The following is a 24,205-nucleotide window of genomic DNA, read 5'->3' as shown; positions in this document are numbered from 1 at the left end:
TAATCCAAAGCTCAGCAAAATATGGCAAAGGCAGAAGATAAATAGAGGAAAAGAAGAGGCAAGTAACTTGACTACAGAAGAGGCTAGAATGGCTCTAGGTAAAATGGAAAATGATGGTGTCAGAAGGGAGGAAGTAAGAAATGGAATCAGCTTTAAATAATAGAACTAGGGAGACTAGAGACCAAAAGCCAGAGGCATCTAGGCAGTAGCATTATTGTCATAGTTTTGAAGCACTGAATTGAAAGAAGACGTTACTTCAATACTTTGCATTTCATTTGCTGCCTAATTCTTCTTTCAGACCCAAATTCACTGGACAAAAAATGACCCTATCTGCTTCTTTCATTTGCCCCCATGATAAATGGAAAGGTTTTTACACAAATATTTATTACCTTTCATCTACGGCTTCCACTATAGAAAACACAATCACAAAATAATGTAATTTCAAGATCTGGTCATCGAATGTTGCCAGTTGCTGCATACTGTGCCCAAGTGACACTGTACTTAACAGACAGCTGTTGACTTTGCTAGAAGTCCAAAAGGGATTTCTTAAAATAATTTAACCTTCAGCCGCATACAGTGAGGGTGGGCACCATGCTTGGATTGCAGCCAGTCTGAGCCCAACCTACTATTGGTCCAAGTCCTGACATATGGCTGAAGACCACATGCAGCCACAGCCAGTAGCAAGACGTAACCTGTGGCAAGTACATGAAATAATGAAAAAACGAAAACTGAGAAACTACATTGGAGGAAACGAAACCACAGAAAATCAATTTTAAGGAAAGATATTTTTAAGAAAATATATATAAATTGAAAATTAAATTAAACATTTTAAAGGAAAGACAATTTTAAGGAAACACCCATAATCACATTCTTGGATGAGGATTATGGGTAGTGAGGTTTTTTTTTGACTAAGGAAACATCCATAATCACATTCTTGGATGAAGATTATGGGTAGTGAGGGTTTTTGGGATTTAGGGATGGGTGATGTTAAGGGGTGATGAGTGTTTTTTAGGGTTGTTGGGGTTCAGTAATGGGTGGAGTTTAGGGGTGGTGAGGGCTTTTTTAGAGATCACTCATGGGTGAAGTTTAGAGTGGTAAGGGGTTTTTAGGATTCGCAGATGAGTGAAGTTAAAGGGTGGTGAGAGGTGCTTAGGGTTTTAAGCGTTCAGGGATGGGTGGCATGTAGACATGTAGAGATGTTGAGATTTTTATTTATTTGGCATGGTATAGAGTTTAAGATGGGGCGGGGTACTAAGTGTTCAGGGATAGGTGGAGCTTATATGTAGAAAAGGTTGTTAGGGTTCAGGAATGTAGGAGCTTGGGACTGGTGAGGGACTTTACGGTTCATGAATGGGGGTTTCCAGGGATGGTGAGGGTTTTGTAAGGTTCAGGGATGAGTAGAGTTTAGTGGTGGCGCTGGATTTTAAGGGATCAGAGATAGGTGGGGTTTAGACATAGGAAGGGATTTTTAGGATTCCTAAATGGGTGGAGTTTAGCGGTAGTGAGGGGGTTTTAGGTTAAAATATGGGTAGAGGTTAGGACTAGAAAGGGTTTTAAGGGTTCAGGAAGGTTGGAGTTTGGAGGTCAGAGATGTGTGCAATTTATGCATTGAGAGGCATTGTTAGGGGGCACAGATGGATGGTGTTTAGGGGTGGTGTGGGTTAACGAATCAAAACCATCCAAAGTAATTGTTTGACAATGTAAAATATATAAATCTGAAATAACATCCCCTGGCATAAAGGTTTGAAATAAATGCCGTGAACAACATTTTCTTCTGAAAGTAAGACCCACACCAATTTCATTTATATCTTAAAAAATAAGCATGCAGAAACCAACTTCGAAAAAAATATGTTCTATTAATAGGCTGCTATGAAACGGTAAATACCATTCATCCTGAAAGTTTCCATTAAACTCTTTAGATGAAATGGTTTCTCAAAAATGGTATTCCATTAAATCGTTTTTCTATTAAATCAATTGTGGCAATTACCTGTGCCCAATCCATAGCTCGATCAATGCCTACTGTATATGGCCTTCAGCCATTAGATGCATTTTGCACCAAAACACGAGGCTTCAGGGACACTCAACATGTCTAATTCGGAGTTAACCCATTTGGCACCTGTGGCTCTGCCTTGCTAACTTGAAACGTTTTGATGTCCACAATTCATTTAAATCCGATTGTAAACCTGGTGATTTTGTTGAACCGTTCAACTGTATTGGTCTTATATTTTCACTCCAGGCTTTCTTCAAACTTTTTGACATTTAAATTTTAAAAATTCAGATTTTTGGTCTCTTACTATGACCATTTGTGTGTCATTTTACTGATTACATTTGATGTTTTCTGCCTAAATTGCTTTAGAAATAGTAATTTTTTTACTCTAATGTTGTTTTGATGCCGCTTAAACACTTTACTTGCATTTCTCTGAAGTAACGTCTATTGGTTTGTGCCATATTTACCAGACTAAGGGCCATATGTAGGAAGCCAAATACCGGTCGGTAACGGCCGATTTTCGGTAAATATACCGTTACCGACCGGTATTTTGGCTTTTGCTATGTAGGGGGCATATTTCTGGATTCGGTAATTTACCGATTCGGTAAATACCGAATCCAGAAATGATATGTAGGTAACACTCAAATGAGTGATGTCTAGGAAAAAGAATTCGGTATTTAGCACCAAATATAGGTTGGTGCTAAATACCGAATACATTGCACAAAGCAATATTTTGCTGAAATAACAGTGCCATGTGGCAGACATACATGCCCTTAGGGCATGTATGTCCGCCACATGTGCACACATGCAGGAATCAGGGGTGCAACAGGGTGTCAATGTGACACCCTGCCACCCTTGAAAGTGCTCCCCCCATTACCGAATCGGTATTTACCGATTCGGTAATGGTAACTGGCTTCCCATTGATTCCTCTGGGCCTCCTGGCCCATAGGAATCAATGGGAAGCCAGTTACCATTACCGAATCGGTAAATACCGATTCTAAAATACCGACCCATTCCGAATCGGTAAATATTACCGATGGATTACCTACATAGCATTTACCACTTCATAAATACCGAATCGGTAAAATTCGGTATTTATGAAGTGGTAAATGTTAGGCCACCTACATATGGCCCTAAGCCTCTACAAGGCGCTGGTTTGCTAACTTTATGGGAGCTCATACCTTTCTCTTACCCAAAATTCATAATCCAGGATACCATACATGAATATGTATGTATTTATTGTCAAAAAAGAAATGACTAAAACAAATTAATTCACCGAAGAACATAAATATATTGCCATTACAACATTTTATCAACAATGATGAGTCCATTTGGAATATGAGATAAAGGAGTATTGAAAATGTCAATATATGCAGTGATCACTGCTCCATCTGGATGCAATGATTTCCAACAAGAAATCAAGAGGCTTTAGCTGGGGGATAGCAGATCTATCTAGAAGACATTTTCAATAGGAAAAATCTCCATGTCCAGCAGAAAATAGTGTGCAGGGTTAAAATCATTGGCTAACAGCTGATAACGTTTATCATTAGTTATTGCTAATTTGTCATTCCCAAAGCAAGCATGAACCACGATATCCTGTTTTAAAAAAAAATTATTATGTAGCATACAGTTACCAGAGGTGCCCAGGTGCTGGGTTCCAAAAGCAAAGAGAAGGCAGATGCAGTTGATGTTGCTAGAGACAGGTTTTGAGCAAGAGGCCTTTTGCACTTCAAAGAGAAATTGTAAGTATATTCTGGCCTGTTGTACATATCTGTTACAAGTTTCAATTCATGAATGCAGACTAGTACATACATAACAGAGTGACGAGGCTAGTATTGAATTGGATGAATACTGTAGATATGAGCGGGAAATACTTCAAGTTTTTTACTTCCTGCATTCCATGCTAGGAATATTTATTGTAGTTTAAGCACAAATGGGATTCAATAGTGGAAGGTGCAAGTATAAGGTCCTCAAGTATGCGCATGAAAATGCTGAACAAGGAATTGAACCATCCAAGTGCTCAGAGAAGTACCTTGCAAATGCATTTTTAGAAGGACTGGAGTACAAATGTCTTGGTTCCTTGGCAATTTGTAGACGCACTGTACCCTTAACCCCACATCTAACTTTGCAGAGGATTACAAACAAAACTCAATTGATGTACCAATGTTGTAGAGGATCACATCATCATTTTTAACATGAGTAAAGCAACAAGGGTGCACAAACCCAGAGCAGCAAAGCAGAGAAGAACATAATAGCTATTTCCAGATCGTAGGGATTTAATCTCCTAAACCAGGTTCTTAACCTGTACTTGGGGGACCTCTCGAGGTCCACATACCGTACTCAAGGGTCCGCGACTGCTTAGAAAAGTAAATAATATAAACAGATTAATAAAGTGGATATAAATAAAGAAATGCAAAATTAAAAATGTTAAGAACGTTCTGTAAATGTGAAGGAATTGGAAATTGGAGGCTAAGAATTAAGTTAGTATCCTCAGATTGATTTGTGGGAGCAGTGCAAGTGTATCAAACAGAATACAGTATGGGTAAAGAGTGGTCCCTCTCTATTGTTTTGTGGTACAAATGATCGAAAATGCTTATGCCGGAGTCATCTACTTCCAGAAATGACTCAGTGGGGACTCTGGATTCTAGTAATGATTCAGTGGAAGCCCCTAGGTTCAAATAATGATTAAGTGGGAGTCCACAGAAATCAAAAGGGTAAGAACCACTGGTTTATGTGACTGCAGTCACAAAAATGTAGTGATGTTATTTCATGTATGTATGTATACATCTTATTCACAACCCCCATTCACAGTAAGTTGACTGAACTTACATTTGGAGTGACATACATACTCTTACTCCTGATTGTATACATTATTCATGTTCAGCAGCTCTGCCAGTAAATCTTCAATAAAGAGACAGACTTATTTGCATGCACCCAACTCTAACCCATTAAAAATAGTAATCTTTGACATACTGGTTACTCTCTATTTTTCTGTATCATCTTTCATATAAATGCCAGGAGTAAGAATATAAAAGTATGGCATCAAAATAAAAAAATAACACTGGAGCTGTTTAGTACCTAACTATTTTTCTAATGTACATAACTTGATTTACTCAAATATATAGGCAAAGAAAGAATTCTTATCATAACGAATGGGTTCTGTGTTTCCTCAGCACTGGGAGAGGAGTTGGCCTAACGGCTAGGGCGGTACAACTCGAATCTGAGGAATCGGGTTGGAGTCTCGGCAGTAACGCTGAACATCCTGTGATTCTGGGCAAATCGCTTAATCTCCCCATGCCTAACAAAAAAATGAATGTGTCCTCATGTAACGCAACTGGTGCTATGTAAAGCGCTCTGATACCCGGTACCGGGTCAAGTTTGCGCTATATAAAACGCTGTAAAAAAAAAAAAAATGCTATATTGTCACTTGTAGAAGTGAAAGCATAGCACTGTGTCTTCTGCTTGCTTCCAAGTCAACATAGTGTTTGCAAATAAAGAAATACATTGGACAGTGAAAACTCACAATGATAGCATCACACCTGAAGAACCGGTATCTTTAGTGAAACTTACACCACACCACTACTGTTATGAGAAATATTTTACCTTGCATCTTTTTCAAATACTGTTTTCAACAAGAGGTCCTTATCTACATAAACAACGTTGGGATAGTACCAAACAGTGAAATGATTATCCTGAAGACCACATAGTATGTTGGCTGTGTCATTCCAAGCCAAAGTGAGAACCATAGTACCTTAAAAGAGAACAAAAGACAAATAGGATTATATCATTGCTCGCAAACACAAGTGATTATTTTATCACTACTATAATAAAGACACTTGTAAATAACCTTGCTTTTGACTCTCTACATCACTATTGAGCAATCCTTTGATTCCTACTAGAATTCAATATAACTTATTTTAATATATTTTCCTATTGCCTCATAACTCAAAATATTTCAGTATCATCTCTTATTCAAATAAAACATACTAGCCCACAATCATTCTCCTGTATGTTAATACATTTTGTATCTTAGTAGCTGGCAGTTTGGTATATGCTGATTAATTTGCACAGGTAGCGACTTGATGGGAGGCACGTATTTTTGTAATTCAGTTTAGTATAGAAAGTTCTGAAGATTTTATTAAGCACTATCTGCACCTGAACATCCAAGTAATTGACACCTGGGATTCCAATTTTAATAGTAAATTTTAAATGTTCTTTTATTCTGAGTAATTAAGATAGAAACTAGTGGTGAACCCCCACTGTTTCTTTCCAGCAGTCTAAAATGTTATCTATGTAACAACTTCACCGAAGCAATTCTGATTTCCTTCTTGCTGGTGTGCATTGTAACTATATAAAACTGGTAATTATCACTTAGTATTTCAAATGCCTTAAGCTGTCACTGGTGTTCTACATATCAGTCTTGAATTGCTTACCTAATGGATTCAGTAAATCATCCATATATACTGATATTGGATAAAAGAATGAATTGATCCCAGCAATAGTTGATCTAACTAGATTATTTAGGTTTTTGTGGCCCTAAGGAATATGAATATAGACTGTGGTATTTTCCCCGCTATTGCTGTGTTCTTTTCCTGCAAATTTCTTAGAGCTTTCCTCTGTTTAGAGAAGATACATCTCAGTTTCTTCAAATTACAATCCTCAAAAACACAAAGCATATTGCTTTTAATTTTAGGAGACAACCTTTTATATTTTCTTATTTACGTTGCTCTATATAGCCAATTTGTGTTTGGTTAATTGTTGATCCCAAGTGTCGTATCCTATTGCTCTCTATTTTATAACTTAAGCATTTACTTTCAATACAATCCGGACAGGCATTTTGTTAGCTTCACAACTGTAAGTATGATATGATTTAAATAGTGCTTACTTAAGATATTATACCATGTAGTTGCAAAGTACTTCCTGTTTTACAATAATGTTGGTTTGATGGGCAAATGCTCCCCTCTTTGAATCTGTTTATCTAAATAATTGTGTGCGTACACAGGTATGTCATTTACATCTGACTTCCTTTTGTAGTAAGTAATTATGTGCCTGGCTCCAAGATGGCTGCACCTTGGTGAGGCTCCTTGTGCCAACCCATAAATCTTGCATCATCTGGACAACACAGTTGAAATTTTGCCAATCCATCCCTGCATCCTGATGAAATAAGTTGCCGTACCGACAACGGTGCTGTGAGAGCAGTACCAGAGTGCACTTTGATGGGAGAAACTCCGATAATCTCCTAGCCGGAGTGCACTGGCCAAAATGGTGGTGCCCAAGTAAGTGACTTGTCAGGCCTGAGGACTAAGCTGCCTTGTGGCCACAGTGACGTGGGATGAGGCTATAGTGCGGCAAGGCGCTGCTGGTGAGGGGATGCTGCCCCCTGCCTTAGCTGGTAGGGTGGAGAAGGTGAAAGCGGCAGGTCGGCTTAGAGCACAGCACCTACCAACAGGGGCCCTGAAGCAGATGAGAGGCTACCTGGGACTAGGCATTTTGCGCGAGCTCCCCGGCCTTGCCTGGGTGGTGCATTATTGGTCTAGCTCTGCACCTTCTCTACCGCTGAGAGGGGCTGGAGGTGCATGGGATTCAACAAAGACCTGCATCGGCCAACTGGAGCGGGACCAGATGACAGCTACGCGCTCCCTGTAAATCGCCTACTGGGGAGGGGACGAGACGAAGCGCATAAGACCTTGAGAAGCCCCCTGCTAGCCCCCCCTGCTTTATTCGGCCTGCGCTGCATAGAGTGAGGCTCCCAGACAAGATACCATTTAGACGTCTATGAGTCTACACGCACTACAATCCCCCACCCTAATATGAACACTAGCTGCCATTGGCCAGGCATGTTCCGCCATGAATTTGTCCTTTGGATGGTGCCTGCATCCTCTTATTGTACTCCCGGTGTGAGGTGGCCTGAATCCCTTCATATTGTTGCTCCATGTTTGAACAGGAGATGAAAAGCACAATGAGGAAAGGAGACCACAAGCACGGCAAAGTTGTCTTGTAGGATAGGATAGGATCTAATTCCTGAAGGCACTGGGAAGATGGGGAAGAAGAGAGAAGCACGTATCCTCCCACTGGGATGAGAAAAGCCATGTTTTTAGCAATTTTCTGAAAGTCAGAAGAGAATCCGCGTTGGAGATGACGGAAGGCCGAGAGTTCCAAAGTTTGACGGCCGCTACAGAAAAGGAGCGACCGACCATCTGGGCCTGCGGAATCTTGGAGAGACCAGTTTTTCTGGGTTGAGGATCCTAGGGTCCTCACGGGGATATACCATTTGAACATGGTTTTTAACTGCGACAAGCCTTTTCTGTGTAGGTCCTTATAGAAAATGCTCAGTAAGGTTCAAACTGGCCGCTGCTTTCTGTACAACCTGAGGCTTGTCCAGGGATGCCGCATTGATGTTGAGGTTCAAAGCATTGCAGTAGTCCAGCCAGGAGGTGATAAGTGTAATGATGGTGGACCGATGCAGGTCAGGTGGAATTTACGGCAGCACCTTTCTGAGGGTTCTTAAGATAAAAAAGCAGGTGCAGACAGTGCGGCTGACCTGAATGTCATAGGTCAGACCCTCGTCGAAAGTGACTACCATATTTTTTGCTATCCTAATCGGGACAGGAAGGGGACCGCAGTTCGTAGGCCACCAGGCATTTGACCAGATGGAACTTTGCAAGACAAATACCAGTACCTCGGTTTTGTCAGCATTAATCTTAAGTGAGTTACCATTCATCCAACAAATAATGTTGGTCATGCACTGACTGACTTTTCCTGCGAACATCATTTGAGATGGAAACAATGATTTGCATGTTGTCCGCATAGCACAGCACCTGGAACCCAAATGATCTCACCAGCTGGGCCAGGGGGTCAAATAAAGGTTAAAGAGGGTGGGGCTCAAGGAGGAACCTTTGGGGGCCCCACAGGGAAGGCTATAGGCCCTTGCTCTGAAGCCTCCGCAGCGGTCAGTGTTCGTTCTCCCTGGTCAAGAAGTAGCTAGTTGTCACTGCTAAGAACTGAGGGTGCCTCTGCAGCTTGGGCAAACAGGTCTCTGTCATGCCCAATTCAGAGCCATCAGGATCATGAGCAACTGCGCCCCAAGCAGTCTTTGTACCAGCCGGTGCAGCAGAGTGACCAGTTGAATTGGTAGAGTAATTTGCCTTCCAAATTAATGGAGAAAAATCCATGGGAAAACCTGGTCCCAGAAACCTGCAGTTGCCCACAGAGCGCTTACGGTTTCTCTGAGGTGCAGACAGGTCAATCCTCTGGATGGACCAAAGGCCGGAAAGATCGTCTACCACTTTCTGGCCTGTCCTGATCTCAAGGGAACTGATATGCAACAGTTGTCAGGGGGCAGACCACATATTACTGTTCAAGAGCAAGTCCAGATGTGTCACTAACCCCTCAGAGATTAATCTGTGACCATCATGACCTCTATAGTCAGGGTTAAGAATGGCATGCAAGGCGTCAAACAAAGACGATTCAGCATAGCAAGGCTATTTTTAGGTCATCAAAAACCTGAACTTCATTCTTCAAAGTCTCCTGAACATTAGTTTCACTGCAGGATATGCTCTTCTTGCAGTTCGAACATTTTGATCTGAGTCAGCAGCACCATGATGATGAAGGAAGACACGAGGCCCAAACTTTTAATGGAATGTTGGGCCTTCATCAATTTCAACTTCCCCACTAAAGAGGACCTCTTCCGCAATGCCTTGAACTTGTGATCTACAATCTGAAGTGCTTGGCATCTAGAAGCTGGTCTAGGACAGAAAACGTCAACTGGGACCTCAAGAAATTAAACACCAGCTCTAGCTCCTTGAACAGTCAAGCACGCTTCCAGGGGGCTTCTTCTGTTACTGCCCATGACAATGCCTTAATCAGGTAATTGTCCACTAAGGTAAGACATGTTCAACCGGTCTGCTGAGATGGATTGCCATACCCAGATTGTGTTTCTGGAGTTCAAAATGGCTTCTCTGAAAGTCATATAGTATCTGGTAAATAGGTGTGATTAAACCTTATAAACCAGTAGAAAGGGCCCTAACCTAAGATAAAAATAGCCTAATCAATCTGTCCAATCAAACTCAAACTCTGCCTTGCACTCCTTAAAGACTGTATTTGTGCCTGATGGGAAAGGTCCGCAAGAATCCAGCATTTTCCTGGGCTGTATTGCCGAAAGTACACAGGAGTATTAGGAGATGGGAGCGAAGCTAGACAGCCTCTCATGGCCACCAGATCCCACATGTCCAGCATAGTCCTTGCAGTTGTAGCTAAGTAGGCATTCCAAGGTTTTGACATTTCCTATACCAGGCCAAGTCTTAGATAGAGCACTCTTCCTCTGCTCGATATATGATGACCCAACTCTTTTCCAACTACCTAACCGCCCACACAATGCTAATATGCGTATTAACTGCTTGGTAATATTTAATGGGCTCTGGACAGAGAGGATCATCTATCTCTTGAGGCAATCAGGTTTTTCCTAGACATATCCATCCTCCGCCATTCCAGATAAATTCCATTAATTTTGAATGAATATCTCTTATTGCTACTTGTGGTACACAAACTGGGAGTAATTGGAAAACATAAACTAAGTATGCAGTATGTTCATATTTTAACACCCTTGCCAGAATATATAGAGAGGCTTCCATTTGCTTATGACTTTGTATATATTTCTTTGCAAAGTCCTTCTCAGTTTGTTCCCAGCCAGCTCTCCAAGTTGCTAGTAACATTTAGGCCTGTGAGAAAGTGCCATCTTTATTGCATGGTATGCCCACACTTTTTTGCTGAATTGCTGGAATGTACTTTGACTGAGTGTGCCCATGGCTCCTGCCAATTAGGTACCCAGGGCCTATGTTCCTTCCCTAAAACTGTGCTGAAACCTAAACCCAATTGGCATCTCTGGCCACATGTCAGCCCCTGGTAAATGGTACACTAGGTACCCAGGGCCTTGTGACCAGGGAAGGCCCCCAAGGTCTGCAGCACTTATTGTGCCACCCTTAGAGGCCCTGTACCCTGACACACACACACTGCCCTTGCAGGCTGAGTGTCTGGGTACAGAACAAAACAGAGAGTCGCCAAGGCACACATCCCTGTGTGCCATGCCCACAACACACACTGCCCTGGCATACATCAGCCACCCCTCTAGCTGGGTGCCCTATGCCAGTGGTGTAGGTACAGGTGCATAAGCCCTGTGCCCCTACAGTACCCAGGTCCATTCCTGGGCACTGTAAGTGCAGTGCTGCCATTTAAGAGTATATGGTGCTGGGAGATCGTCAACACGAACTCCACAGCACCATGATGGCTCCACTGAAGACTGAGAAGTTTAGTATCAAAATTCTCAGCAAATTAAACCCGCACTGATGCCAGTGTGGGATTTAATGTACATTGCACGACAGAGAGCATCTTAGAGATCCCCCCTGAGCCTAACCTACAATCCACGTCTTGTCTGAGGGGCTGCCTAGGCCGCCACACAGCAGACATGTTGCTGGACCCCTGGGTAGAGAGCCATCCGCTCTCCTGGGCCTGCAACAATGCACATCCTGGGCGAGGTGCTAGCTCTCCTCCCCCGGATGGGCAGGGGAAGCTTCAAAGGCATGCCGCCTTTGTGAGCTTCTCCAGACCACTTGCTGTACTCAGCAACTGGCCCCTACCGGTTCTGACCCCCCACTCTGGCAGAAAGACTGGCCGGAAACCCCAAGGAAGGAAAGGGGGTGTGCCAGCCTCTATCAACCCCACTCCTCAGGTGGGGGAGGCGAGGTGAAGCACATCTCCGGGCTCTCGCCATCTCGAAGATGGGAAGCCCTGCCCAATCAGGACTAGGCTACTGCCCCCCTCCCACAGGAGAGTGGCAGGATACCCCCCCCCCCCCCGGGCAGGGACCTAGTGGTCCCTGCCCTTTACCTACCTGTAACGCCCCTAAATTTAAAACTTAGGGGCACCCTGAACCTTCCTTCCTCAGATCCAGATTCCGAAACAGCAAAGAAGATCAAGAAACAAGAAGACCTGCTGTGCAGCTGCTAACAAGAAGAAGACACCAACTGCTTTTGACGACAGGCCTTGACCCCAGCCCTACCGGCCTGTCGACCCTTGAACCTGCTCCTGCTAAACCATGGCATCTCCAGTGGCCAACAACCTCACAAACCCCGGAAGACCTGGCTACCTTGTGACTCTAAGCAACTGGGACTCCCACGAGCAGTGGTACTGCTCAAAGCAAGTAACTGACCCCTGGCATCAGCCAGGAACTGCGAACCCTGCACACTCTGCACCCGCCAAGCCTGGCCTGTGCTGGAGTGGACAGAGACCAAGAGGACGTCCCCCCGGCGACTGTGACCCCGAATCCAGCACCCAAGGATCCACCTCGACGCTCCTGACGACGCCTGCAGCCTCAGAACCAGGGACCCCTCCAACCGCGACCAGCAGAGGGTAAGATTTCCCGACACCAAAAGGCACCCCTGTACCCGGCACCCTGCGTCCTCCTGTGCCCAACTCCTGGGTGACTACCTATCCTCCAACTACCCAACTTACCTCTCAAAGTGGTGGCGGCACCTGAAGAATCTTCGTCCCTGAGCTTGCAGCCTTTGTTCGTTCTTGAGCTTCTCCATTGCAATCCATTGAGCGCCCGACGCTCAAAAGCACCCTGCACCCAGCAGCCCGAGTGCCCCTGGCAGTGCAATCTCTACTCTACTCTACTTCCCCATTTGCCCTGAGCAAGTGACCAGGAACCCAGCTCCCACAGCTGCGTGGCCTGCTAGCCAGCAGCCAGCAGCCACCAACCAAGGGTCCCCTGCCTCCCATAGGATAACATTGGGCCTAACTCACTCTGCACCCGGCTGCCCCTGTGCCGCTGAGGGTGTAACAATTGTACTTACCTGACCCTGGGAGACCCCTGAGTCTATGCCCAGAACCTTAACTCTGCCAGTCGAGTACTTACCCAAAAGCCGATAACTCTCTTTTCTTCCATAGGGTAACACTGACTGGTTTCACTTGGAAATTCTTCTAAGTGTTGAGTTTCTAAACTTTAAAATATTCACCTAAAATTACTAAACGAAAATACTCACCTGCTATCAGGAGAGATCCCAGTGCTGGATCTTGGTGCCCAGCACTGACCCGGAAAAGTAATTACAACCATACTTACCGCTAACCCAATTTTCTTCCATAGGAAACCATTAACTGTTTATCTGTGAAATTTCTTCTAAGTGTCGATTTTTGCAAACTACAAATATTCTTTAAAAATCGCACCAACTGTGAAAACGTAATTACTTACCTGTCTTAGACAGAGGTCCCAGTGCTGAACCTAGGAGCTCAGCACTGGATTACAAAAGTAACGAGAACATAATTTACCTATAATTTGAATTTCCTACCATACGATAACATTGCCTGGTTTTTGCTGAAAAAGTTTTTGTGTCGATTTTGCAAACTTACAAATATTCGTTAAAAATCGCCTGTATAACCAAAACCCATTCTTTCAACTGTTTACAGGTGATGCACCAATGCTGGATCCAGGATCCAACACTGAGTTAGAAGAAGTAACAATAACCCCACTTACCTGCTAAGTGAATTTCCTTCCATAGGATAACATTGGTGATTCTATGAGAAAAAGTTTCTAAGTGTCATCTTTTAAAATACCAAAATATTGCTTAAAAATCACTACTGTAACCAAAACGCTTTTACTCAATTGTTTACAGGAAATGTCCCAGGACTGAATCCAGGACCCAGTCCTGTTGTTAGAAAAGTAATCCTTAAAGTAACTAATTGTATTTAACTAGAAATTCCCATTGAGCTCAATGTATTATTGTGTTTGAAATTGTGTTGCCTATTGCAACCACTGTAACTATTATACTCAAAAGACTATTGCCTATTGAAAAGTATTTATCTAAAGCATCTCAATCTGAGAAAGTATATTGTGATACCTATTGTTGGTTCTAAAATAAAACAACAACATATTTTTATACAAAAAACCATTGGCCTAAAGTTCAGTTCTTGAGTGTGTGAGACCATTTGCTGACTGAGTGTGTACAACAAATGCTTTACACTGTCCTCTGATACTGCCTTACTGCTCGACCAAGCTACCACTTTAGAGAGTAAGGTTATATCTAACTTTAGCCTCTGCCAAACCTCTGGGGACTGTGGACTCTGTACACACTGTACCTATTTGGGAACAGTATATACAGAGCCACTTTCTTACAAGGCCCACATAGATGACTGATTTAGTTACCCATTAAAATGATGTGCTGTATTGGGGTGATCTGCCATTTTGGGGTTATATAGAGATGCAAAACCAAAGAGGATGATGGACGGAGTGTTGAACATTGCAAGCACTCACCCCCAGTCAACTGATCTGGGTTTAATCCATCATCATTCTTTAGCTCACTCCGCCACCCCAGTTCAGACAGGGCCATATGCAAATCAGTCTGACCCTGTGCCTCATGGGAACAGTCCAGCCCGAACTGCCAAGCCATGTCTTCCCTGGACCGGAAACAAGCATCCTGGGACCGTTTTCTGGCTAATCAGCCGTCATCAGCCAGGCTAGCTTGAATCCAATGGCAAAGTGAGCAAGGGACCCACGTCTGGGCATACACTGCCAACTTAAGGCAAACAAAGCAAAACCGAAGGGGATGATGGACGGAGTGTTGAACATTTGAAGCACTCACCCCCAGTCAACTGATCTGGGTTTAATCCATCATCATTCTTTAGCTCACTCCGCCACCCCAGTTCAGACATGGCCATATGTAAATCAGTCTGACCCTGTGCCTCATGGGAACAGTCCAGCCCGAACTGCCAAGCCATGTCTTCCCTGGACCGGAAACAAGCATCATGGGACCGGTTTCTGGCTAATCAGCCGTCTTCAGCCAGGCTAGCTTGAATTCAGTGGCAAAGTGAGCAAAGGACCCACGTCTGGGCTTACCCTGCCAACATAGGGCGAACAAAGCTGGACTGTTCCCATGAGCGCTTGCAATGCTCAACACTCCGTCCATCGTCCCCTTTGGTTTTGCGTTATATAGAGATGTTCAGGATGTTAGATTTGTACTTCTTAATTTAAACTCCTACTCCCTCTCCATCAGGTCAAGTTTCTCAACCATTAATTTCAAGGAGTGTTTGGGACTAGTTAGTCAGTATGATGTATCGCCATATTCCTGGACGAAAGCAGATTCCGGTGACCAAAGGCTCTTCTAATAATGTAAAAAGCTGAGAGAACAGAGGGCCTTGCATCTCTATACAGCAGGAAACCAGGGGAGTGCAATCCATTTATCCTGACAGCCGCTCTTGGCAACCCATAATCAGTGAGAGTCCAACCCATCATTCTCTTCCCCACATCTATCCAATCCATAACCATGTTTTTTATTTTGTGCGGTGCTTTAGGGCTTCAAATATCTGAGCCACCTTAATTGGTTTGCTCAATTTCTCTGCCACATCCAATCGGAGTATAGGTACGAAACACTCATCAAGATAATGCATCCTGCTTTTCCTAGGCCTTACTATATAGGGAGAGAAAGATATCTCAAAATGCTTCCTGTATCTTAAGTTTCCTTATCCAAAGAACTCATGCCATATGTGTCCTTTCCCCTGGAATTGCTGTGTTCCAGCCAGCAGGGTGCCTATTTCAGCACTTGTTTTTGTTTTTTTTAAATAAAAGATTGACCCAGTTTCAAACGGGTGATTTCTTCTTAGTTGGTGCTTAAAACATTTAACTGCCCTCCTAACACCATCACCAAGCAATGGCAATTGACCTTTTCTATATCCTTTAATTCTGAATCAGTCTGCTCTCAACAAGCCTCCTTTCGCCAATTTCTCGCTGGGGGCATATCCGATCCTAAGTTCACTTTAAAATACAATTCAATTTCTTTTGCCATTTCAAAACCAAGCACTGGATCTCAGAACATATCCCCCAAAAGGTCCCTACAGCTTTGCCTACATCACTCACCCTATTCCACTTCAACAGGAGCATGAGCCAAGCTAGGGATAGTCCTATCTAGTGAGCACAATAATGAGAACAATAAGAAAATATAATTGATACTTGAGTGGATATTGTAAACAAGAGAGAAGATGGAGTAATCCCAATTTGGATGACACGCTCACACATCCACAATACCTAAATCGGTAAGCCCCCTTCATAAGTCTTTTGACATACCATCAAAAGAGGGTTCTTCTCTGCCAGTTCTGTTCTAAAGGGAGACCTGATTAAAATCTTCCAAACTATTATTTCCCCTCTCCACCCCAGCTAGCAGTGTCTAATATCGCTGTAAAACAAGTACTTGAGCTGGTCTGTTATGCTTATCTCAGCATACGCCATGTCTCTTAAATGACTTGTTGCTCCAGCAGCTCTTGGAGTTTGCCCTGATCAACTCTTTAATGCCTACAATACCATACCTGCATGCGCATTGGAGGCCTTGTCTGAGACTCCACAGTTTTCTTCCAACTGTAGATGTTTGTATCCAACCCACCATATTACAACTTTCCCATCTCTCTTGATATCTACACATGAAAACCCATACACAACAATCCAGTGATGTCAGGGCAGGAATTCATGCCACAACTGGAGGACAACAGATTGGTGGAGGCGGTCTGGCATGTTTGTGCACAAACAAGCTAGAACATTCAAAAATTGCAAGCACACTTATGGCCTTTGAGAGACCGAGCATTTGTTATCAACTGATTCAACACTGGGTATTGGAGTCAAGGAGGCAACCATAAGACCTGTAACCCAAGAGAAAACATTTTAAAATTATTTCAGGGCGTATAGGGGTCGGTCACAGCCCTATACAAACTACTCAAGTCCCTCAGTGAGGATAAGGTCTAAAACTATATGACAAGATAAAGAGTGATTTGGAGTAAGTGGTTTAACTAGAGAGATGAGAGGGTTTGTGAACAGACATTTACAAGCATGGCCTGTCAGTCTAACACCAGGAGTCTGCCTTGAAGGTTATGGTGGAGTGGTAGCTTCACAAGATGTTTCCCATGACATCAGCCAGATGCTGGAGGGGTTGTGGCGAGGATGGTATGTCTCTACATATATATCAGTCATGCTCCGTCATCTCAACAGATAGAAAGGAAGTGCTGGCTGCAATTAAAAATATAGTGGGGTTCCCAAAATCAGCAAGCCAAGATACGCCAATTGTGTCTGTGTAGCAGACAGGAAGTAGATATTTGAGAAACCTTTGAAATAATAGCAGTAATGTACACCTACATCCTTTTGATGCTGCTCTTTCGAATGTTATCTGATATGGGATGGAGATTAATACTGTAACTAAATGTATAAACATTTTTTTTTCAAACAAGCTACCACAATTTTTGGTCTCTGCTCTACCCAATTAGATGAGTTTACTCCAAGATGATGGAAACTGAAATATGAACTGAAGTTATTAGCAGAGTGAACTATAGCCAGACTACAGAAACAAAGTACCACTAATCAGGCACACATGGTACTGAGGAGTATGGGGCACACGGTTGAAAGACTATCTACTCATACCACTACAAATCAAGACGTCTTGGTTATCTGGCTATCGGTCTTACAATAAGAACATAGGGGGGATCGATGGGAGGTAAAATGCCCTTCCAGACGAAGGTCCCTGAGAATGTTTTACTTAGAAGAAGAGAGGGTTTTAATTTGATTTCTTATGCTTGAGGGTGGGTATGTGCAAAAAAGAGTGCTTAAGTCTAATAATGTTTCCTTTCCTTTTATTATAAACTTGCTGTTCCTAGTTGATACAACATGTGCATGCTTTATGATGGTCTTGAGGCAGTGAAATTATTTGAGACAATGGTGACAATCCATTATGTATTTATGTACAACAATAAAAATAATTAACACGTTTTTGTGGGGGGGAAAAAATCCTATTTTAGCATTATGAATGGGGAAAGAGGGGATCTAGTTTGCAAACCTTTCAGAAATAGAACCTGCATAGGTAACTTAAATAAAGGACCTTGGTGCAATGAAAAATACAGAAATTTGCCACTAAACAACATTTCACCATACTCGTACTAAGGCCCTTTGCATTAAAGAAACTGCAAGTTGAAGAATATTATTAGTTTGTCAATGAATCAATAGAACTAGAGCTGCACCAATCCATAAAATGCATCCCTCTTTTGGAATATGCAGTTCTAGTAGGACTAATTGCACCAGTAAAACCTATGAAATCTCTTTAGGTAAACTATCAGGAGAAAGTTCTCAGGTTCCATGCTGCCAGTCTTAACCATCCCCAAGTTGGGTTGAAATTGCTAGCCCCCGTCCAGAGTAAAATCATGTATCCACAAGCGAGAAACTAGGCGCAAATAAATGCTGATAACGTCTCTTGCCCCAATTCAGAACAATAAGACCTAGTGCCATATAATGATTAATCGACCGCCCACTCTTGGATAATGTGGAATGACATACTGAAGCTGAAACGTCTTTGGTGACATCAGAGCATTCCGGGAGCAAAAAAACGCCACATTTCATGTTCCTGCCTGTTTCAAGCGCCACAACATTGAAAAGGCTATTTCACTACTTTCTTAAAGCCATTCCGCCTGGGAAACCAGCCATCCAACTCTCCCTTCCTGCCAGATGAGCTGCTAACAGTTCTTTTATCTACAATCAATTCCCAAACCTAAGTCGCAATCTCACCAAAAAAAGGAGTTTCACCACTCTGGCTTTGTTCACACAGAACATCTCAGCAGCATCGTCCATTTATAGCCGAGCTTGAACGTCACATATCTCAGGACCAAAAGCCTTAAGAGTCAGCTTGATAGCCCTCAACTTCAATCTATTTATGTGGAGCCTCGACACTGACCATTCACAGTCATCTTTCCCAGATGTAACCCTAATCTTCAAGAGAAGCACCTGTAACTTTGTAGCTACTGTCAACCATGCTAATATGGAATAACCCACTTCCACGTTGTACCAGTCCAAAAACGTTTGCTCAGCAGTCATTCAGGCTGCTGTGACACTAGTTCCGTTGACTCTGCAATTGTCACTGAAGGGGAAGCATTCTGAGTAGTGTCGAAGGGAAAAGAGCCCTGAGACAACCATTACTAAGCTCTTGTGAAACAAAGAAAATTGAGCTGTAGATTAATGTTGTCCACAGCAAACCAGAGCTATTTTCTGTGATTCTACACAATCGGGTGTGGAAATAAGCATTCTGCAGTTCTAGCAACACAAGCCAAGCCTATTTCTGAAGAAACTGGGTTGCAGCAAGTAAGCTTTTTTTAAATTTATTTTTTTACTTTCCCCACTTCAAGAACTTGTTCAAAATCAATTGTTTTATCTACTGGGGCAGCTCAGAATGCTACCTGTAACTCGTTAAACGTTACCATTTAAAAAACAATAAATATATTATACAAAAAAAGGAACTTGCCAAAATCAGATCTAAAAATGGATCTCAAGCAATGTCCTCTGAGAGAATAATGAAATACACACTCTGGCCTCTGTAGCCCAGAAATACAATCTTCACTGCACCCTTGCTTAGGACTGTCGCAATCATTTCCATCAATATGTTTGTGAGCCTAGGGGGATGACTGTTGGCTCATTCGAAAATAGATGGCTTCTACCAAAAAGTTACAGAATAATCCCAATGCAAAAACTGAAGGAACCACTAGTTGGCAATTATGTTTACCATCTCCAAAATAATATTGCCATGTGCCTCAAGCCAGAGTTGTGCAGAAGCCAAACAGAACTAAAAAATGCTTTGAATCTGTGGATGTGGAGAAAGAAAATACATACGTGACTACTACTTGACAAACTATGGCTCCACCTCTGCCATTGAAAGGGCAAAAGGATTCATGTTGCAGATATGCTGGGGCCCAGGAGCTTTTATACAGATGAGAGAACTGGTAGGTTAACCCCTTAAACTTCCAATACTGCTGATGGAATGAACTGAAGCCAACTCCAAAGCACGTGCAATCAAACAACTCTTTGAACTTCCCTAAAGAAGTGTCAGCCATGTTTCTCAAGAGCCTTAGGACAGCAATTGACATATCCACCTTCTGAATCTGAACTCATCTGAAAACATGGTGTTGTGCATCTAGATGTGCCTTTGCAAAATAACACTACAGTCAATCAATCTTGCAACAGTGTCTCGAGAGTCTTTGCCAATCTGCATTGCCTGCTTACATGCACCAATATCATCTTGCATCAGGTTTTGAAAAGGTTGCCTATTTTCTATCTATTGGTAGTTTGGCAGTGCCACAGAAGCCACTTCCCACAAAGTGTGAGAATACTTTGCCAGTAAATAGGTAGCATGAGAAGACTTTGGAAGAGAAATTCCTAAAGCAAAGAGCAAATACATAATATCTACTGCCTTAACGTAACCTGCAAGGAATGCGGGTGGGTTGTTAATGACTTCAATGAAGATTCCTACAATGCAGACCCAGGACTACAGGTACATAACATTTTCTTCTGCATCATAGGTTGTTTACTGATAGTCATAAATGTCTGAATAGAGTAGCAAGCTAATAGCATTAAATGCAGCTGTTGTGCAGTAAGGACAATAAAGAATGCATTTGAAATTTGCTGTATAGACAAATAATCTATTTAAAAAGATTTTTAAGCATTTCAAGTCCAACTTTCAATTCTGTTTGAGTATCTTACTTCAGACAATAGTGTCTAGTAAATGTATGTACTCAATTCCATGTTGCTGCCTTGCATATATCGGGGATAGGGACATGTTTAATCCAGACCATGGTTGCAGCTTTTGTTCTTGTGAATTGGGCCTTGGGCCTCCGGGGAGAAGTCTGTTAGACAGCTAGTAACACAGAAATACATGCTACAATCCACCTAGCAGTGGATTACTTGGAAGTAGCTAAACCTTGTCTAATGTGAGGGGAACAACCTTTACAACGCAACTTTTACAACGCACTACACTTACAATGCATTTTTTACAACGCAAAATCCATTACAACGCACTACACTTACAACGCATGACACTACAACGCATTTTTAAAAACTACCTTTACAACGCATTCCATTACAACGCCTACCATTACAACGCATAATATTACACTACACTATCCAACACTTACCCTACTGTTGCACCCCCTGGAGTTAGAATAGCAATTTTTACCCCTATACTATCCAACACTTACCCCACTGTTGCACCTCCTGGAGTTAGAATAGTAATTTTTACCCCTATACTATCCAACACTTACCCTACTGTTGCACCCCCTGGAGTTAGAATAGTAATTTTTACCCCTATACTATCCAACACTTACCCTACTGTTGCACCCCCTGGAGTTAGAATAGTAATTTTTACCCCTATACTATCCAACACTTACCCTACTGTTGCACCCCCTGGAGTTAGAAAAGTAATTTTTACCCCTATACTATCTAATACTTACCTTAAATGCAATTTAATATTATGCGTTGTAAAGGTAGTTTTTAAAAATGCGTTGTAGTGTCATGCGTTGTAAGTGTAGTGCGTTGTAATGGATTTTGCGTTGTAAAAAATGCGTTGTAAGTGCATGCGTTGTAAAAGTGTGCGTTGTAACGACATACATCCCTAATGTGATAATAATTCACAAACAGTTTTTTTGTTATTTTGTATATCCTTTTCTTTATCTTAGTGAAGACCTTCCTAACTTCTAGTGAATGAAGAGTACTCTCTACTGGTGGCAGCGGATTTGGGAAGAGGGCAGGAAGACTAATTGTTTAATTGATGTGAAAATCAGAAACCACTTTTGGTAAGAAAGAAAGGTGAGTCCTCAAGACTTGCCTATTGGCATGAAAAATGGTAAAATGTTCTACCGCTGACATGGCTTACAATTCACTGACCCTTCTTGTTGATGTAATTAAAAAAGCGGTTTCCATGGCAGTTGTTGCACGGTAGCTCTGTGAACAAGTTCAAATGATGGGTTAATTCGTTTTGATAGCACCAAGTTCAGCTCACATGAAGGCAATGGACCCATTATTGGTGTAAAAAACCTTCTTGGGACCTTTACTAAGTCTTTAACTACACAGATCTTTAAAAAGAACCATTGTTGCAAAGATTTTCTAAATGCAGTTTGTTGGACTTGGCCCTTTTCCCTTAATTTTTTCACTTTTTATGGGAAGCCACATGCTATGTGAATGCATGTTAAATGCAAATGTTGAATTCTGTGCAATGGTGTGTGCAGACTGAGTTTCCCTATTTAGACATGTAACTTTTAAAATAGATGCCATGGCTGTGTGGTTGTGCCGCCTGACTAAGCTCGGTTACCAGTCTAGTTGTTATTTCCCAGCAACCCCAGCTTTTGGAGGGAAGCCTGGCACCCAGGGTGCTGGACACCTCCCCCTGTGCCAGTTAGAACCAGTTTCCCCAGACTTTTCTAGAAGCTTCTGGCACTGTCTGGTAGGTGGGGTGAGGGGCATATAAAAAGCGGAGCTGGGCTGCCATGTGCTCAGTCAGAGCGTGGACCTGAATGTGAGGGGATCTACTGCGAGGCGGTACCGCCACCTGGGCCTGTGTGCTGGCCCCTGTGCCCAACTCTAACCCCTCTGCTGTCCACAGGGCTGGTGAGAGCCCCGCTGCTGGAGTGGAGGCTGCTGTATCAGGAGGAGGGCCACGTTGCAGAGGATGATGGTTCCTAGGACCTACAGCCCTGTTCTGATGAGTACCCACTGACTGCTGATCTTGCCTAGTAGTGCCTGCTGTTCTGCTACCTAGCGCCTGGATAAGAAGAGCGCTATACGAGACTGGCCTGTGCTCCCTGCCTGCACCCTAGCGCCTCGTGGGACCCTGCCTGCGCGCCCTGCGTAAGGTGAGCGCTATATGTGGTGGGCGCTACACTTTAATTGACTTTATCCTGTCTGCTATCTAGCGCTTGGCGAAGGCGGCGCTAGGTACTGATTGCCCAGGAGAAGAGGAGCACTGTCTTTTGCCCCCGAAGCTGGTGGGGCTGCCTAGCGCCTGTAAAGCGCTATACATCCTGACCCAAAGGAGGTGAGGAGCGGGTTGCCAGGGAGAGCTGGGTATTTAAAAATATAGAGGGAGCCTACCCCGCATGCCAGCCTAATTAGGAGCCCAGCGGGTGCCCACCCCGTGTGTGTGCCGCAACGTGGTTTATTCAAAACAGCGGGAGCCCACCCCGTGGTTTTTATGCCAATTCCATGGGAGCCTACCCCGTATTGACGCTTTATTTGAAAACGGGAGCCTACCCCGTATTGCCCCCGTGAGAAGAAGGTTGCCCAAGATCACCGCCGCGGCCGGAGCTGCCGAGTGCACCAGGAGCGGGTGCCCACCCCGCTTTGTGCTTCAAGTTAAGCGGGTGCCCACCCCGCGTGTCACCGCCAAAATCACCGCCGTCAGGATTCGCCGCGCTGAGATTGGGCGCCGGCACGAGGTGTCGCCTAGCGACATCGGTTGCAGGAAGAAGGCGAAGCGCGCACACCGGAAGCCCGCGGCCTCGGGGGATGCGCTCGAGAGTCCGGGAGGCGGGCAGTGGAGGCCGAGGGTCGCGCCGGAGCAGGTTGAAGGGAGGGCCCCCGTGTGCCATCTGCAAAGTCCCGGGCCCCCAGGAGCAGGACCCGGGTGAAGAGGAGTTGCTGCCTGCAGCGGAAGAACCGCCCGGAAGGTGCTGCTGCTGGCGGGGCTCCCGCGCTGGATAGGAGAGCCCCGCAGGTCCAGTGCAACGGCGGAGAAGAGTCCCGGTGAGTGAGGGCCTCAGTGGGGGACTGTTGGTGGAGGAGGGGGGTAGCGGGTCACAGTGTCGGTGCCCGCCCCTGTTGGGCCTTCCCCGGAGACACTGGGAGAGTCCGTGCCGGCCCGGTTTCTTCAGCTGCCCCGACTGGCAGTGGGCAGCTGCAGCGCGCCGCCATAATCGTCTGGAAGCCCCCGTGGGGCTACCCCACGGACAGGGCCACAGGGCCCCAGGGGCTACACAGCAACGCCGCAGTGGCGGGTCGCTGCAACGATGGAGGCATTTTTGAGCCTCGCGCCCAGAAGAGGGACTACACCGTCCCAGTGTTGTTTTGGGGGCTCCCACATGACTGTACTAACTGGCTTGTACACCACTGACCTGCTGGACAGTGGGCAGTGGCAACGATTGGGGCACACAGTGTTTATGATTGCGAGGCCTCATATGTTTTACAGCATGAGGTGGTTGAATGCTAATTTTATGCCGGATATAGCTTCCCTGCTGGTTCTAGGCGCAGGTGCCTCATGATTTAGGCCGAATACTAATGTCCCGCAATGCTGTTGTTATTCTATGCCTAATGCGTTTATCCTAGTAATGATGCCCCTGCACATGGTTTATGCCTCTCGGGATGCCTCATGTTCTCCCAAGCGCTTA

At 43.9% G+C, this 24,205-nt stretch overlaps 1 protein-coding gene across 1 annotated transcript in view; it reads right to left on the bottom strand.

Annotated features, from left to right (window-relative positions):
* IFT80 (intraflagellar transport 80) overlaps positions 1–24,205 on the bottom strand; it is a 455,321-nt gene that overhangs the window by 65,076 nt on the left and 366,040 nt on the right. Inside the window, exon 15 of the mRNA XM_085634720.1 lies at positions 5,591–5,738. Within this exon, the coding sequence (XP_085490846.1) occupies positions 5,591–5,738 (148 nt within the window). The remainder of the gene's footprint in view (positions 1–5,590; positions 5,739–24,205) is intronic.

This window comes from Triturus cristatus, chromosome 11, assembly GCF_964204655.1.
Source record: "Triturus cristatus chromosome 11, aTriCri1.1, whole genome shotgun sequence".
Classification (NCBI taxonomy): Eukaryota; Metazoa; Chordata; class Amphibia; order Caudata; family Salamandridae; genus Triturus; species Triturus cristatus.
The sequence above is the reverse complement of the archived record's forward strand: the minus strand, read 5'-3'. Positions and strand labels throughout refer to the sequence as shown.